The sequence below is a fragment of the Dryas octopetala genome, chromosome 6, assembly GCF_963921425.1.
Source record: "Dryas octopetala chromosome 6, drDryOcto1.1, whole genome shotgun sequence".
Lineage (NCBI taxonomy): Eukaryota > Viridiplantae > Streptophyta > Magnoliopsida > Rosales > Rosaceae > Dryas > Dryas octopetala.
Window position 1 is genome coordinate 2,084,021 of NC_141371.1, and position 17,281 is coordinate 2,101,301.

A 17,281-nucleotide genomic window follows, 5' to 3' on the forward strand; every position below is an offset into this window, starting at 1 on the left:
TATGAAGATGATTATTGATTTAGAGAAACTGATTATTTACACATAGCTACATTCATATATACTATTTATGTTGATGGTGGTAAACTTCGTTCACATGTGTGAACAAACTAGAGATCGAAAGAGCCATGCTTTTTTTTATTATTATTGAAAAAGTGCCATGCTCTTTTCACTAGCTATAACTATCATACAAATACATATAGAATTGAAAAAAATCTTAATTAGTCATGAGAGGTAACCTAACAAGACTATTTCAGCGAGGCCCAATTATCTTTTCCTGTTTGGTACTATGTCGTGGGGAGGCCCAATTAATTATCTTCAATACAATTTCCTTGCCAATACACTTGCCTATCAACCCACATGTCTTTCAATGGATGATTGGAATGGATATGCATATGCATATGCATATAAATGCTGCACCTGGCCAGTATTTATAGCTGAAAATACGTTCACTAGGATTAATTAGTTTATCCCAATAATTCACAATTAATTTCACACACGCACACACCCAAAATTAATTCATTCTTATTGTTGATTGATCCTAATTAATTAATTCCTTCTACATAGAATGGACTCGGTGCGCTTGCTAGAGACGTGTAACAGATACTTATGAATTAAAGTTACCTCCTCATGATCATCAGTTTCTCGTTCTACCTGGTTATAGCTAGGCTGCTATTTAAATATCTGCAATGTCATTTTAACTTAATAATTTTTATCTAGTGTAAGTAATTGCTACTTATACGTACATGTGAACTAGTCATCATATGACCAATTAGTATACCAGCTGTGTGCATGTTTTGGGGCTACATAGGCAGAAGGAAGCTAGGTTTCTACAACTTGGAAAAATATAGCTTGCCAGCCAAACTCTCTGTCTATCATGAGTACTCAAATTAATTAATGCACGTGATCGAGATATATATATATGTGTGTGTGTGTGTCAGTGTGTGTATGGCTTTGATCTATTGATACATGCAGTAGTTGACAATGTCAATGTGGTATTATTTTCCACTTCAATATTAAAGGGTGAAAAGGCTTGTGAGAGATGTTCAACATGCATGGTCCATATATATATAGTTTCTTATGTACATTATGTCTATTTATGTCATATATGATATTCTTGATCACCATCATCATGCATTAGCTAGATGATGGGTAAATACAAAGATTGGCGTAGTGGCATGGCTCATTAATTAATGAAGTTAATTTCACTAATTATATATAGGTTGTCTCCTTGTGTGAAGTTCTTATGTATACGTATTCTCTATTACCAACTTATAGCACTAATTAATTATTGAAATCTTAGTCCTTTTGCCTTAATGTTGGAATAAATGATACAAATATAGTATGTTTTAGTGTGTGAATACATTGAAGTCAATGACGGTCACATGGAACTTCTAAGGTGTGAAATTAAAGATACCAATTTAACCCACATCACGGTTTTTAAAAATGGATACAAACGTATACTTGTCAATTATATATTTATATGTGATTAATTTCATTTCAAGTAAGTGATGGATGGGACATATACAAAATTATGTCCCTTACTTGTTCCCAATAGAATTAATTAATACAAAGTAGAGAGAATGGAGGTCCCATTCTTTAAATTCATCGGCCAAGGACATTGGCCTTTTTTTTTTTGGTATGGTATGAATGGTTTTTATTTTTTTTGGCCACTGTGGTATGAATGGTCTTAAGTCTCAACTAAATGTACTTTTACAGACTTATAGCAAAGAATAATAAAGAAATTGAATTTAATCAATACAAAATCATGTTTTCAGTTTTCTATTAATATGAATTAAATTTGTCATAGATTGGCATTCATTAATTGGAAATTTGGAACTAAAGCAGATTATGATTAAGAAAATAGCCATTATGTAGTTATGTTTCGACGGGCTGAAACATTACATGTGGTCTATATTGATTCGTTATGAAAGAGCGAACCTAATCGACCAATGCTCAACAGGCCCAATAGGCCCAACACACCACCTGCTGCTAAATTAGGCCGAGTACGCCCAATGCAATCCACTGCCTCCTTAGCTTTAAATTACCATTTTTGACCCAAAAAATTACCATAAGCCCATAACCCAAGTCAAATAGTTTGTTAAAGCCCATCACCATATTCTCTCTTATTTTTTTTGGCCGTTATCACCATATTCTCTCTGTGAGTTAATATAAATATGAATATTATAGTGGAGAGCTCGATCATGTGCGAACGTCCGCACCTGAACAGCCTGATTATAGTGGAGCCTAATATCATATATTAAAAAACATATTTTTTGTGTACAAAAGAAAAAACTCACATTTTCTTACACATATTTTATAGATTGGACAATTAATCAAGTACTTATATTTAACGCAAAAATTGAAATTAAATAAAATAAATAGCAAAAAAAAAAAAACAAAACAGGAGATCGAAGAAGCTGGAAATTACTGTAGCATAACTAAATAATTAATAATATAATCATCATTAAACGTGGATGGATGAGTACACAGATTATTTAAGCACGTAGATGTGCTATAGATATATAGATGGATAATAATAGTAAACACAGATGATGATCAAACAAGAGCTTCAGCAACGATTTGCTGCAAACGACAATGTGGACTGATTAAAATCAAACAGAAACTTGTATTGCATCAGCTAGAAGGTGCCCAGGACGCTCGGACCGATATTCTTCTTGCCGGAGTAGGACGAATTCTGCATGGTCCTTCTTTCCAAGAAGCATATCGGTCCGAGCCTCCTGGGCAGCTTCCAGCTGATGCAATATAAGGTTTTGTTTGATTTTAATCAGTCCACATTGTCGTTTGCAGCAAATCGTTGCTGAAGCTCTTGTTTGATCATTTCGGGTTGTGATTCCACCCGGACCCGGGATGGTCTCGTTGAATGTCAGAGACGTCAGGTTGACCACATGGTGGTTTTGGGCCTTGAATAAGGACGCGGTCTGCACATGATGGCCTGAAATTCTTGCTTTATGGCCGAAATTGAGAGTCGGCTTCGGCTTGTGGGTGTCGGCGGGGCTGTTGTTGTTGTTGTTGTTCGGATGCTGCAAAGGAAAGTGGAGGGACAAGATCACCAACATTGCAGTTGGGAGACTCATTCTGGATAAGCTAGCTAGTTAGCTTTCAATATGGATGATTGGAATGGATGGTGTGCACACACACACCTTGTATTTATAGCTTAAACTTTCACAGTTCTAATTAGCTACTTAATTACTGTTTATCCATCCCCATTAATTTACAGTTTAATCCACCTCCATTCCACGCAGGAATATTTGAATTGACATCAAACTGACTCAACATCTCGGGCAGTCAAAAATGGAAAGGAGCAGTTATATATGACGATATATAGTTATGGTGGAAAAGGCCTTTTGGCCGAACATGCATATATGTCATCATTCATATATTCGTAAGTAACAATTAAAACAGATGCATCAAACGCTACCTAGCAAGAGAAAGCAGGACCACAACTATATATGCATGGACTCCTTGTTGGAACTGGGCTTTGTTTCTCCTAAAATAAAGAAAATAATTTATTTAAATTTTGTTTATTTTACTCATATGTGTATGCTTACTTTTTGTTAATTTTAAATTTTTTTATTGCCTTAAATAATATTATCTTGTAGATCGATTATATATCTTTAATTTTGATTGCCTTAAAAATTATTATCTTAATACATAGATTATATTTATCTCTTTTTTTTTTCGATTTTCTATCAATTTTTACTACTTGCTCGATCATCAATGAAATTTTCTTTTTTTTAAACAAAATGAAAATTTAAAATTAAACCCCATTAATACATTGCCAGATTTCCAAATCAATTGAGATATTAAAACCTCTAATTTTGTAACAGTTGGCAACAATCTTCGCATTGCCATATAAAGAAAATTATTTAAAATAAACCTATAAATTTGCCCTACTATCCAGATCAGTTCCACAAACCACTAGCTATAACCAAAATTCCAGCATACTCTTAATAATTACCACAATATCCCCATCAAAATGACTAAGCTTTCACTCAAATTGGCTTGCTTCCTTGTCCTCCTACTTATTGCAGCCAGTAATAGCATCTATCTCTCTCTCAAAAAAAAAAAAAAAAAAATGGGAACCTTGTTCTTATTTTTCCTTATGTAATATGAAATATTTGTATATTTTTGAAGAGTATGATGAATATATTGATTGACAGGTTTGCCCCTGGGAGCGAAATGTGAGAAGCAATACCAAGAGCAAGAGTTCATGGATTCCAAAGAGCCAGAGTTTGTGGTGCCTAAAGCTCGCTTGTTGTGTGATTATGGCTCTGATTGTAGGGATGCCTGTCCTCCCCAATGCAACCCTGGAATTTGCGATGGTGGATATTGTCAATGTGATTGTAACTGAACAAATTAACTGCTTAATTGCCGAATAAAAAGATCATGTAACCATGTTTTAATTTGGACCAATTTTAATGTACTAAGGAATTTTAATGGTTATATTACTGATTTTAATATGCAATAAGGTTTCATTATTATTGCATACTAATTGTGCAGACGAATCCTTACACCAGAAAATCCAAAGAGCCCACTTGCTCATGGTTTGGTTAATGGTTATCTGTCACTATTATGTTAGTCTTTGTTATGATATCTCTTTATATACTTGAAAATGATTATTGATTTAGAGAAGCTGGCTACATTTATACATAGCTACATTCATATATACGATTTATGTTGATGGTGGTGAACTTTGTTCACATGTGTAAACAAACTAGAGATCGAAAGAGCCATGCTCTCTTCACCAGCTATAACTATCATACAATTAATTACATATAGAATTGAAATAAATCTTAATTAGTCATGAGAGGTAACCTAACAAGAGTATTTCAGCGAGGCCCAAATATCTTTTCCTGTTTGGTAACTATGTCGTGAGGAGGCCCAATTAATTATCTTCAATACAATTTCTTGCCAATACACTTGCCTATCAACCCACATGTCTATTGATCCTTACATATATGATATATGCTAAAAGGTTACCATCTAATTATTGTTATCGGCTAAAAAGCATTAAGGTGAACTAAGAATATTTTGATTAGAAAAAGGGCGAGCTAAGAATATATGAATTGATGTGTGGAGACCTTAATATGAATAGGTTTTGACACACAATTATCAAATGACAAATTTTTTCAATTTTTCATTTGAAGATTTTATGTTTTAGTAACGTTGAACTGGAGCCCAATCTATCCTTTAATTTTAAGAGATACCTAATGGGTTGTGATAAATCCTTTTACCTAATTAAGCAGGCTGAGCCTTACAAAACAATGCACATAAAGAAAGGGCTTACATTAATCTTATTTAAAATTATTGAATTTAATGCATATGAAATGAGTAGATATTCATGCAAGGTTATTTGAAAAACGTACAAATAGTAAATACAATGTATATGACATTGCATTTTTTTTAGTGTAAATATGACATTACAATTATAATCTTTAGATTTGTAATAATATGCAAAATAAAATAAAAAAACTCCATTAATACATTGCAAGATTTTCAAATTAATTAGAGATATTAAAACCTATAATTTTGTAGTAATAGCAATAATCTTGGCAGTTATATATCAAGAATATTAGAATTAAGCTATAAATATCCCCTAATCCATACCAGTTCCATAAACCACTACCTATAACCAAAATTTCAGCATACTCTTGATAATAACCACAATACCTCACCACAGCATCCCAACAAAATGACTAAGCTTTCACTCAAATTGGTTTGCTTGCTTGTCCTCCTAGTTATTGCAGCCAGTTATAACATCTATCTCTCTCTCTCTCTCTCTAAACTTTGGAGTATTTTTCTTATTTTTTTTCTTATGTGAGAAATATTGATTGATAGGTTTGCCTCTGGGAACCAAATGTGAGAAGCAATACCAAAAGCAAGAGTCCATGGATTTCAAAGAGTCAGAGTTTGTGGTGCCTAAAGCTCACTTGTTGTGTGATTCTAACTATGATTGTAGGGATGCCTGCCCTCCCCAATGCAACCCTGGAATTTGTGACGGTGGATATTGTCAATGTGATTGTAACTAAACAAATTAACTGCTTAATTGCCGAATAAAAAGATCATGTTTTATCAAACAAAAAAAAAACGAATAAAAATATCATGTAACCATGTTTATGGGCCAATTTAATGTACTCAAATTGATCCATTCCATATTTCCATATAGTATGAAACAACATTAAATTGTTCGATCCAACAGGCCCATGTAGTATGTATGGACTTAATAAGCCCAATAACCCATCATAGAAGTTTTTTTTTTTTGGGGGTCAGAACTCAATAAATCATAAATTGGTAAAGGAAAAAAAAACGACTTCAGTTTACGAAGAAGAAGCAGAGCGAAGTACACAGACACAGAGAGAGAGAGAGAGAATGGGTAGAGAGGTCTCAGAGAGCTGCGTGGATAGTTTGCTAACAGAGATGGTGTCTATGTACTGCAATCGCTTATACGCCAATAAGCCTGAGCTCGCCGCCAGTAGGATCGACGCTATTGGCTACCAGGTCGGCCACCAACTCTCCGAGCGGTACACCTTCCCGCACACCATCCCAAACCCCCCAATTTTACTGTATTTGATTAGGGCTTTGTGTGATTTCAAGCTTTGGATTTAGATCTGAAATAGCTCTTTTCAAGTGTTGGATTTTGTGTTTGTATCAGTTTTCATACATTTTCCCTTTTTTGTTTGTTGATGATTTGTTTAGGGTGTTTGGTGGCTTAGGAAATGTAGGGAAGCAGAGCACACGTGACTTAGAATCTTATGTTTTTAGGTCTGATTATAATTAACACAACACAAAATTTCAAGGAAATCTAGAGAACCATACAGACTAATTGAGATTTTATATGGAGAATTGGTAGAAAAATGTATATGCGTTCCTAATCAGATTATTGGAATAGGAGTGAGATTGTATGTTTTAATTTATAATCATAATGGAGGATTGGAGGGTTTGTGCAGTCAGTAATGATTACGTTTTACTTGTTAGGTATACAATGGAGCGGCCTCGGTTTACTGATCATCTAGATGCAATTAAGTTCATCTGCAAGGACTTCTGGTCCGAGCTTTTCAAGAAGCAGATAGACAACTTGAAGACCAATCATAGGGTATTTCCTAGAACCAATATTGCATTGGGATTGTTTGTCTTTGTGCAAATTTGATAAGGTGCCCTTTGTTTGTCTTGTAGGGTACCTTTGTGTTGCAAGATAATCGGTTTCGTTGGCTCTCACGCATGTCCCTTGATCCGTCTTCTGAAAATGTAGACTTATCTCAAGAAAATTCTGAGGCTTCAGCTGAAAACAAGGCAGCACAAGTACCAAACATGCATCTCCATTTCTCATGTGGAGTCATAAAGGGGGCTCTTCATAACTTGGGGATTCCTTGTGCTGTTTCTGCCGATACATCCAACCTTCCTGCGTGTGAGTAGCTCTCTTTGTAGTGCTTTAGAGTTGTGAGCTGTCTTTGGTTGTTAAGATTATATTGCATGATGGTCATTGTTTTGGATTGTTCATTTTTCAAGCTAAGAATGCTTTATGTGGATACTTTTTACGAATAAAAGCTCCATGACATGTAAGTTGGATAATTTGACTTACGTGCAATAATTCGTGGTTTGTTGAGTAAACAGTCCTTGTCCTCCTCGATCCTCATATATGTTAAGCACCAGTTCGCAAAATTAATTAGCCTATGCATATATCATTTCAGCATTCTTACTAAAACTTGTTAGTAGTCTTTGGCTTATTCTAGCTAGTTCATATTTAATTAGAGAACTGTAAATTACTTTAGGGTGACTTAGTAGACAGTAAAAAGAGGACAACTCGTGGAAAAGTTTGCTGTCCAGCCATGCTTAGAATCCCCAATTTTTTAGATAAATAGTGAAGGCCTCAGCCATAATCGGTCAGGATAGCAGCACCGTTTAACCTTGTATCTTCTACACCTGCTTCTAGGCTCAAGTATCTGTGTCTTATGGAACACTTGTTAACTTTTCTACTGCATCATTCAGTCATTCTTGGACTCTGATAGTTGTATCATAGGTTTCATTTTTTACCATCTCTTGGAATATCAATATCAATGGTGTCCGTTGATCCAATAGCCCATCACGCAAAATTTATTTTATCCCCAATGCAAGCATCAGAAGCCTTGAGCATTTTGATGGTTTTTGTAAATTTCATTTGTGGTATGTATCTAAGGTTTTTTGAAAAAAAAAAAATTATTTTCTGTTTTAAAATAGACCTCTTGTCTTTTGCCTATTCCATGACTCTAAATTTTGTATCTGTGCTTTGTGATTCATGTGTATGACTGTCATAATTTGTCCCTTGAAATGAATTATTTCATCCTGAATAAAGAAGGTATGGGTGAAGTTTTCCCGTTTGGGTTCTTTCCGTTGATTTCAATTTGACATCAATAAATATCTGTGTCTATCTTCTTTTATACGTTATCTTTCACATTATTATTTTGTGCACTGAATTTGACACGAATCTTATGAAATTCTTGACAAATATGCCATTGATTCTAGTTCTCTTATATTACATGTTCTCTGGCATCATTTATAAATCAACTATAGTTGGCAACTTGGCATCAATAAAAGGATTCTCTTGGTTTGCTGGCATGTTATGATGTATTAAAGGTTGTTTGGCAGGTTCATTTGTGGTTCGAATCAAGCCCTGATGAATGCTTCTCCAAAGAACTGGCAGAAAAATTGAGGTTTAATTCATCAGCTTATCAAGACTTTGTGATATTCTCTTCTCTTCTTCTGCACAAGAGTGTTTACTGGATTTCAGAATTTCTGTGTAACGTTCAAACTAACAAAGAGTATTTGGGAGAAATCTCTGTTGCGTGAGTGAACTTGGATGCTAGATGCAGATACTGTAGATGCTATGATGAATTGTTGATCACAAGATTGTACCTAGTGTTGAGGGTGCTATTTTAGGCAAATGCTAGGAAACTAAAATTGTATTATCCTAATTTAAGATGATGCTCTTCTTGCCTTAGAATAAAAGTTTGCCCGAACAAGGCTGCATAGACCATTATGTTATTCTACAATCGACAATTTAAATAATTTATTTTAAAAGGTGACTGAAGTTCCCTTGTTCCTGCTTGAAGAAGCAGCATTCTTGGACCATGATGATGGCTTGAATCTCCCTTCAAGTAGGTTAGATGCCGCAGCAGCACTTATTTTGCTTCTCTTCGATTGTAGTTCTGGACCTTTCTTATTGGACGTACAAGCCCCGCTGGATGACTCAGGAAAAATTAAAGCAGCATTGATCAAAGCTCTTCTATCCTTGCTAGTGTCAAACTTGGAAGAAAACTTCACACGCGATGCAGTGGCAACATCCTCTTCTGCCACTGGAAGCAGTCGTATACCAAGGCCAATTCTCCTTGAAGCAGCCTCTTCTTCAGCAACTCTTTTCTTCTGAGATCTAAGTTTGGCCCGGAGAGACTTGTTGAGGGCATAGTCCTCTGAATGCCTGGCATCAGAAACTCTTTGTAGGTGCAACAGCACTGGCTCAGTTTCTTTCTTCTATTGCAAATCCTCTTCTTGGTGTTGAAGAAGATAACATGGGTCCGAAAGCTTACCTCTTTCTTCATCTGCAGGAAGTGCAAAGGTTTCTGCATCCTCAATGTCAAAGTCCTGAGTCTTTTGCGTGGCCTCACTAATAATCACATACAGACAGTTCTTTGGATCTGTCTGAATAACAATCTCCTGTTTGCAACATGCAGCCTTCATGGTAAACCTCCATATCTTTGTAGAGTAGTAATTTCCCACTTGCTTTTTTTCTGCATTGAACCGAACACCCTTTGCAATCATAGAATTGCACCCATCACACCATATATTGAAGGGCATCTCAAACCTTATAATCAAAATCCCCTGGTCCAGTTTTCTTGCTCTCTCTCTCAAAGAATGTTGACCATGGAATTTGTTCAGAACCCAGGCTTGCTTGTTGCCGTTACACTCGTTTAATAATTGCATCATTCCCCTTGAGATGAATGAATTTACAAGCACAGATTTATGGGTATTAGCTGACACTTTTGACGCCATTAATATCTTTTTACCAAGTTACCAGCAACCTCAACAACTTTGAACAAGAAACTATGATGGTTTTTGATCAACGCTCAAAACATAATAAAATAACTATTGAGTTTGATGTTGGGAATAAATCCTCTCACCACAGCAAATATTGTGATGAAAGAATCAATTAAACAAGCCAATAAAAGAGAACACCAAGAATTTAGGGTGGTTCGGTAAGATTCCTGCCTACATCTACTGAGAGTTTTCACCACAAGTATTACGAGTTATCCAAACTCAAGCCTTTGTACCCAATATTGTACACCCTCTCAACTAGAAAATCACTATGCCCAAGCCTTGTTCTCTCACACGAGATTGCTTGCTGCCTTGCTGGTTTTCTTGGTTTGGCTGCAACACCCAGCTGGGCCACTCTCTTTGGTGTAGCGCACACACACGCACCGATATAAATTATATAAATTATAACTTTTTAAATTTGATGTACTAAATTAAAAAATAGTGCATAATTAAAATATATAATTATAATTTATTAAAAAATAAATATAAAATACCAGGCTCTAGGCCTCTTTCAGTCTTTCCTTTGCCTCCCTTTTGTAACAAAAAAAACAACTATGTGCTGAGTGCTGAGTGCTGACTATGTCTGAATTCTCAGTCAAAATAGGAAAAGGATTAATCACCGAGTCAAAATAGGAAAAGGATTAATATCACCGAGTCAAAGTAGGAAAAGGATGAATCACCGAGTCAAAATAGGAAAAGGACTCGGCCAGCGTGGCAGTGACGTGCACGATTGCGTGGACCCCACTCCACCTCTTTCCTTGCGGAAACAGGACTCGTCTTGACTCTGTTTCTATTTACACGCTACGTGGGCGAAGTGGTACGCAAAGCACAACCCACACCAACGGTTTTCTCTTCTCCTCTCCTCTGTTTTAGGGTTTTGAGAATTCAAACCGTCTTCTCTTCCAGGCTGGACCCCTCCTCCAGCCTCATTAGGGTTTTCTCTCTTATTATCTTCATCTTTTCACTCTCTCCGCCACCACGGCGTCTCTAAAGTTAGGATTTTTAAGCGGCAATGGAAAAGATAGCCTCCGATTTGAAAGAATCGGAGTTGAAGCAGAGGAGTCTCGGCAAAGCGTACGAGAGCTTGCATGCCCAGGCTTCTTCCATTCTTCTCCTGACCTTGCAGTGGAAGGACCTCGAGGACCACTTCGACTCGCTCCGGAACTCGCTCCGGACCCGAGTCCGAGAACTCGAGGATCGAGAGAAGGAGGTCGGGTCCAAAGAGAAGGCGTTGGAAGCCAAAGTGTTCGACTTCAACTCTGAGGTAGAATCCAAAGCCAATGAGTTGATTGGGATTCATAGATTGATCGATGAGAAGATACAAGAGGTGGTGGACACTAAGAACCACTTGAATTCGCTTAAGTTATTGGTTCAAGAACATAGCGAAGAAGTTAAGGCTAAAGAGAACCGGGTGTTGGAAGTTGATAAATTAGTTAGAGAGAAGGAGAGGGAGTACGAATCGGTCGATAAACGTATCAAAGAGCGCAGATTGAAGTTGAATTGGGTTCAGAATTCTGTGGAGGATAAAGAGAAGGAAGCCAAAGGGGTTCAAATATTGTTGAACAAGTATTGTGAGGATATTAGGTTGAAAGATGGGCAATTGAACGAGATTCTTGGGTCGATCGAGGAGCGCAAGAAGCAATTTGATTTGCAAAATGAGCAAATTAATGCCGCGCAAAGAAAGATCGAAGAATTTGAGAGAGATCTGAAATCGAAAGAGGAGAAACTTAGTTCGATTCGGGGATTGATAGTGGAATGTGAGAAAGAGATGGAATCGAAGGAGGAGAAACTTAGTTCGATTCGGAAATCGATAGTGGAAGGTGAGGAGGAGATGAAATCGCAAGGGGAGAAACTTAGTTTGATTCAGACATCGATAGTGGAGTGCTCTAAGACACTTGAATCAAGAGAAGAAGCATTTACGGAGATGGATTTGAAAAAGAAAGATTCTGATTTGCGAAACAAATCAATCGAGGAGTGGTCCTGTAAACTTGAGTTCAAAGAGAGGGAACTTGAAGTGAAAGAGAAAAAAGTTGAGTCAAAAATGGTGGAACTTAATTCGATCAATCAGAGAGTCAATGAATGCCTCCATGAGGTTCGGTTGAAAGAAAAGAATTTGTATTCACTCCAAAAATTTATACAGGAAGGCGAAAAGCATTTGGATTCACTCTCCCAAGGACTTCAACTGAGAGAAAGCCAACTTGAAAAACAGTCCAAAGAGCTTGAATTGAAACAAAATCAATTTGATTCGATTCGGAAATCCACTGAAGAAGACACCCAAAACTCGAAATCGAATGAGAAGACTAATATCCTTCCTTCTCAAGTGAAGACTGAGCCATTGGTACATACCCCTGCTAACAATGCCAGTGTTCCTCTGTCCACAAGTAACCAATCCAGCATCAATAGGGATGGTAGAGGCTTGCAGTTGCTCATAAATGAGCATTTGAAGAGAAATGATTTAGTGTTTATCGAAATCTCATCTCTTCTTCAAGCCTCATCCGACTCAGCAAAGTTGGTTTTGGATGCAATGCAAGGGTTTTACCCTTCAAATTCGACTGTGGACATCAGGGAGTTTGAGCTGGGAGTTATAAGAAGGAGTTGTATTCTTTTGTTAGAGGAGTTAAAGAGACTCTCACCACAAATTAATCCTCAGGTGAGAGAAGAAGCAATGAAGTTGGCCGGTGATTGGAAGGCTAAGATGATGGTGGCAACTGAGAATTGGTTGGAGGTTTTGGGTTTCTTGCGGCTTCTTACTACGTATGAATTGACCTCTAATTATGATGCAAAGGAGCTTCAAAATCTTCTTGCTGTAGTTGCTCAGCACGAACAGGCAACTGAATTATCCCGGGCACTTGGTATCAAAGATAAGCAACCTGGTAAGCTCTCTCTCTTCTTCCCACATTTATAGTTCTTTATTGTAGAAGAGCATTGGTTACAAATGTCTTAATACTTTTTTTCATTTTAGAGTAGCCATCTACTTTAATTAGTTGATGAAACTTGCAAGCAATGCTTTTAAAACATGTTTTAAAACAATTGTTTTTAATGTTGCAAACAGTTTTTTCTTTTTAATTTCTACTCTATCCTTTTTGCTGGCCTGAAAACCAAAAACAGTTTATTTTTCTCTATTTTATGATTATGTTGTTTAAGGCTTTTATAGCTTCTCTTGTTGCATGTTTTCTTCTCATTTATCTCATAAGAGTCTCAGTGGACATATCACATATGCTCTTCTTTTGATACCTTTTATCATAGATCTTCTTATTGCAAATTTTCCATATACTTCTAAGTTGGGTCTTTTAGGCCGTCACTATCTCGAATTTGCGCATAATACCATCTGATGCTTTCATATATGCAAAACAAGCCTTTTACTAGTTACATTTAAGTTTTTCTTGGTAAGATTTGATCCTAATAGCTTTGCCCACATCCCATTCCTTATAACTTGAGTCAAAGCACAAGTGGCACAAAATGCTATAAATATCTTTTGATATGTTAAATTTAGAAATATTCACTCACTAACCTGTCTACTTTGTTTCTTTCAATTGCATAGCCAGCAGCACAATATGTTCCCCTCTACAAATTGAGAAGTCAGAACCTTCACTGGGCAAAAATGCAGCAACTGCTTCTCCAAATCTTCAAGAAACTGCCACCGCAGATTCAAGGTGTTTGCAGGGGTTTCTAAATGAGAATTTGAGTGGTAAGTTTCTTGAAATTAGCTTTCATAGTGTGTTTGTGTGCCACTTACAATTTCTCTTGTTTATTTCTTAGCATGCTATTTAATTTCTTTATGAAATTTATAATATTTTGGCTATAGGTGTTTACGGTTTCGGTTTAGGGTTTATGAAATTTATAATATTTTGGCTACGAGTGTCCTAGATGTCATTCTTTTGTCCCTTGTGCTAGGGTGATAGTTATCTTTCGGTTGGTTTTATACTTACTTAGGTAGTTAATGGGTCAGATATTAGCAAATGGCTTGAAGATATATGAGAAACCTAAGATAACCTTCATTATAGGAGACAATGTATTAGGATTATGTATAATGAAGTCAAGTCACTAAGAGATATTATGCAGACTGATTTTGTGGGGATTTATAATGTATTGTTAATGAATGTTTTATAAATGTGGTTTATCCAAGGGTGGACCTTGAGGCATCTGAGATTGGACCTTAAGGCCATGTTTGGTGGATGGGACTACACAGGACTAAGCAATTAAAAGATACAACAGTCACTTGTCCCATATTTGGTGGGCTTAGAAGAATTTTGGACTGGACACTTAAGTTAGACATAAATCCCAAATAGGCTAGGACTGCTGACTGAAGCTGAGGGGTGGGGTCACCATCGGACATAGTCCTGTCCTTACATGTCCAAACGAGGCCTGATGCATCTGAGAGTGGACCTTGACTCATTGAATGGTGGACCTTGACTCTTGAGTCATCCGAGTGTGGACCTTGGGGCACCGGAGTGTGGACCTTGAGGCAAAAGAGTGTGGACCTTGAGGCATTGAGTATGGACCTTGAGGCACTGAGTGTGGACCTTAAGGCACCTGATTGTGGGACTTAAGGCACCCGAGACTTGGAATACCCAAGTGTGGGCCTTGAGGCACTCGAGTGTGGGCAGAGTGGGCCTTGAGGTACCAGAGTGTGGACCTCGATGCACCCGAGTGTGGACCTCAATGCACCCTAGTGTGGACCTTGACACACCCAAGTGTGTAGACCCCGACGCACCCGAGTGTGGACCTTGAGGCATCCGAATCCACATCTTGAGGCATCCCAATTGTGTTAGTGGGTCATGTCATGTACAAATTTCGAGTTAAATAATAGTCAACCCAAACCCACTAATGTAATGTCGGGTTAAATTTTTGTTATCATATCGTACTAATAATTGTCACTCGTAGACTTCTTTTCTATCCTAAATATGTCTTATTGTTAATGCAAATGCCAACAATATCCTTTTAAGGTTGAGTGGTGCTACCATGCAATTCCTTTTTTAAGGGCTTGTTTGGGAGTGCTTCTGTCGGAAGCGCTTTTGTTAGAAATTCATAGATTTTTTTGAAAAAAATTAAGTGCTTATTGTTAATATACCTGGAAGCACTTCCCAAGGAAGCACCTACTCAGGTGCTTCACCCGAAAGCACTTCCAAGTGCTTTTAGAACCCAAAAACGCTTCTTATTTTTGTTGCCAAACATAAGCAAAAGTGCTTTTGCCTATTTGAAAGCGCTTTTTAAACCTTCTAAAAGCACTGCCAAACAACCCCTAAAACTTCTAAGGATCCGTTCGGTAAGTCTTAAAATTTTGTTTTACGTGTAACAGATGTTATTCAGAATCTTATTAAAAGGAAGCATCTGATTGAGGCTGTTAGATTGATCTGCACCTTCAAGTTAATTGACAAGTTTCCCCCAAAACCACTCTTAGAAGAATATGTGGAGAATGCAAAGATGTTGTCCAGGAAAAATAGCAGGAGAAAGAAATCACTTGATGTGAAGGTACCTTAGCTCTTTCTTGGACATCCAATATCTGTTTCTTACATAGTTGAATCTACGACCATCCTCATCATCTATATTTTTTTTTGGCCAGGATAAATTGACATCTATTTGAGCTTACTTTTTTGCTTTGTTTACAGGATAAGGTTTCAGATGACCAAATAGCTGATCTAAGAGCTGTGATTCAGTGTATCAAAGATTACAACCTCGAGTCCGAATACCCATCCAGGGACGTTGAAATGCGAATAATTTTGCTGGAGAAAGTAAAGGAGGCTCGGAGACGTTCAGCAGAATCAGCGCCATCTCCTGCCTCCAAGGTTGATCAACAAAAGCAGAGCACATCTCTTGCCTCCAATGTTGAACAAGAAGAGCAGAGCACATCTCTTGCCTCCAACGTTGAACAAGAAGAGCAAAACAGATCTCTTGCCTCCAATGTTGGACAAGAAGAGCAGAGCACATCTCTAGCCTCCAATGTTGAACAAGATAAGCAGAAAAAATCACTTGGCTTCATGGTTGAACAACAAGAACAGAAAAAATCTCTTGCCTCCAAGGTTGAAAAACAAGAACAGAACAAACCTCTTGCTTCCAAGTTTGTTCAACAAGAGCAGAGAAAACCTCTTGCCTCCAAGGTTGAACCACAAGGGCTGCAAAAAGGGAAGAAACGTGGTTCCAGGTTTCAAGCACAACAGCGTAACAATAAATGTCATCGGACATCTGAATCAGCTGCTATACCACCCTATGAATTGCCAGCATTCACCCCTGGCTATCAGCCACCAAGTTCATCATCTTGGCCGTATGAAAATTACGGATATCATGGGAAGTTTGGTATGGCTGCCAACAACCATGGAAATGGTGCTAATTTTGGTGCCGTACAGAATGCTGGAATACATCACCCGTATCAATTCCATTCCAGCCGTCGTAGATACTGTAATCCCGAAAACCCAGTCCCGATGCATAGGTGCTGATTATGGTGTACAATCCTCGTACATTACCCAAATTTTTTTTGAAAACCTGCTTTGTTTTTGAGTTGCATTACATCCATTTAGGAGTAGCACTTATTTTGACCGACTTTATTGTTTGAAACCTTAGATATAGATTGAGTACTTGGAATGTTTTGAAACCTTTGTACATGTTGACGGTTAATAGGGATGGTTTTAGCTGTTATTAGATTCCAGGTTAGGATGTTTATGTTAGGTTATTGTACAGCATAATGATGATTTTCCATGGTAGTGTCTCTCATTCTTGCACCGGAAGCTGTGTTTTATTATGTTTGGTTGACCATCATTGCATTGATGCATAATCTAATGCATCAATGGATTGGTGCTGATTTAAAAATTCAAGTAATTTCATTATTAAAATGTACTTTTTTGGTTGAGTGAACCAACTAGTTACATGGAATGAGAACTCATAGATACAGAAACAGTGAAAACTTAGTAACACCAGGACGCACTAATCAAAAGCAAAAAGAAAAGGGAGCTGATGTATCATGTATATGAGTATATCTATATATTCTCAAAAGTAAATGAAAAAAGGGTTTTTTTTTTTTTTTTTTTTTTTTTTTTTTTTTTTTTTGTGTGTGTGTGTGGGGAATAACCGAATAAGTAAATGAAAAGGCTTGTTGGTAAGTCCATAATCTAAAGAAGATTTGCTTCAGTGTTTTTAAGCCCGCATTTAAAACTGCTAAAAGATTTGAAAGCGCTTTTAATATCGTTTAGCAGAAGAAAAA

The 17,281-nt window shown here is 37.0% G+C and overlaps 2 protein-coding genes and 1 pseudogene across 2 annotated transcripts; 2 read left to right on the forward strand and 1 right to left on the reverse strand.

The window, feature by feature from the left end:
* Positions 1-6,327: 6,327 nt before the first annotated feature.
* LOC147280926 (Transport protein particle (TRAPP) component) lies at positions 6,328-9,024 on the forward strand. Its single transcript, XM_086246883.1, has 4 exons — positions 6,328-6,542; positions 6,997-7,114; positions 7,195-7,426; positions 8,644-9,024. The coding sequence occupies exons 1-4, from the start codon at positions 6,391-6,393 to the stop codon at positions 8,670-8,672; spliced, it is 531 nt and encodes a 176-aa protein (XP_086103009.1). The 5' UTR covers positions 6,328-6,390; the 3' UTR covers positions 8,673-9,024.
* A 45-nt stretch (positions 9,025-9,069) lies between these two features.
* Positions 9,070-10,024, reverse strand: LOC147280927 (uncharacterized; annotated as a pseudogene).
* Positions 10,025-10,925: 901 nt separating this feature from the next.
* LOC147280928 (uncharacterized) lies at positions 10,926-16,791 on the forward strand. Its single transcript, XM_086246487.1, has 4 exons — positions 10,926-12,959; positions 13,628-13,774; positions 15,386-15,558; positions 15,696-16,791. Exons 1-4 carry the CDS (start codon positions 11,099-11,101, stop codon positions 16,518-16,520), a joined length of 3,006 nt encoding a protein of 1,001 aa, XP_086102613.1. The 5' UTR covers positions 10,926-11,098; the 3' UTR covers positions 16,521-16,791.
* Positions 16,792-17,281: the final 490 nt, after the last annotated feature.

Bases quoted from the DNA above. Each gene is read 5' to 3' on its own strand.
- LOC147280926 (XM_086246883.1), top strand. From the start codon at position 6,391: ATGGGTAGAGAGGTCTCAGAGAGCTGCGTGGATAGTTTGCTAACAGAG. The intron at 7,115-7,194 runs GTATTTCCTAGA...TTTGTCTTGTAG, and splicing joins ACTTGAAGACCAATCATAGG to GGTACCTTTGTGTTGCAAGA. The intron at 7,427-8,643 runs GTGAGTAGCTCT...GTTGTTTGGCAG, and splicing joins TACATCCAACCTTCCTGCGT to GTTCATTTGTGGTTCGAATC.
- LOC147280928 (XM_086246487.1), top strand. From the start codon at position 11,099: ATGGAAAAGATAGCCTCCGATTTGAAAGAATCGGAGTTGAAGCAGAGG. The intron at 12,960-13,627 runs GTAAGCTCTCTC...TCAATTGCATAG, and splicing joins TATCAAAGATAAGCAACCTG to CCAGCAGCACAATATGTTCC. The intron at 13,775-15,385 runs GTAAGTTTCTTG...TACGTGTAACAG, and splicing joins TCTAAATGAGAATTTGAGTG to ATGTTATTCAGAATCTTATT.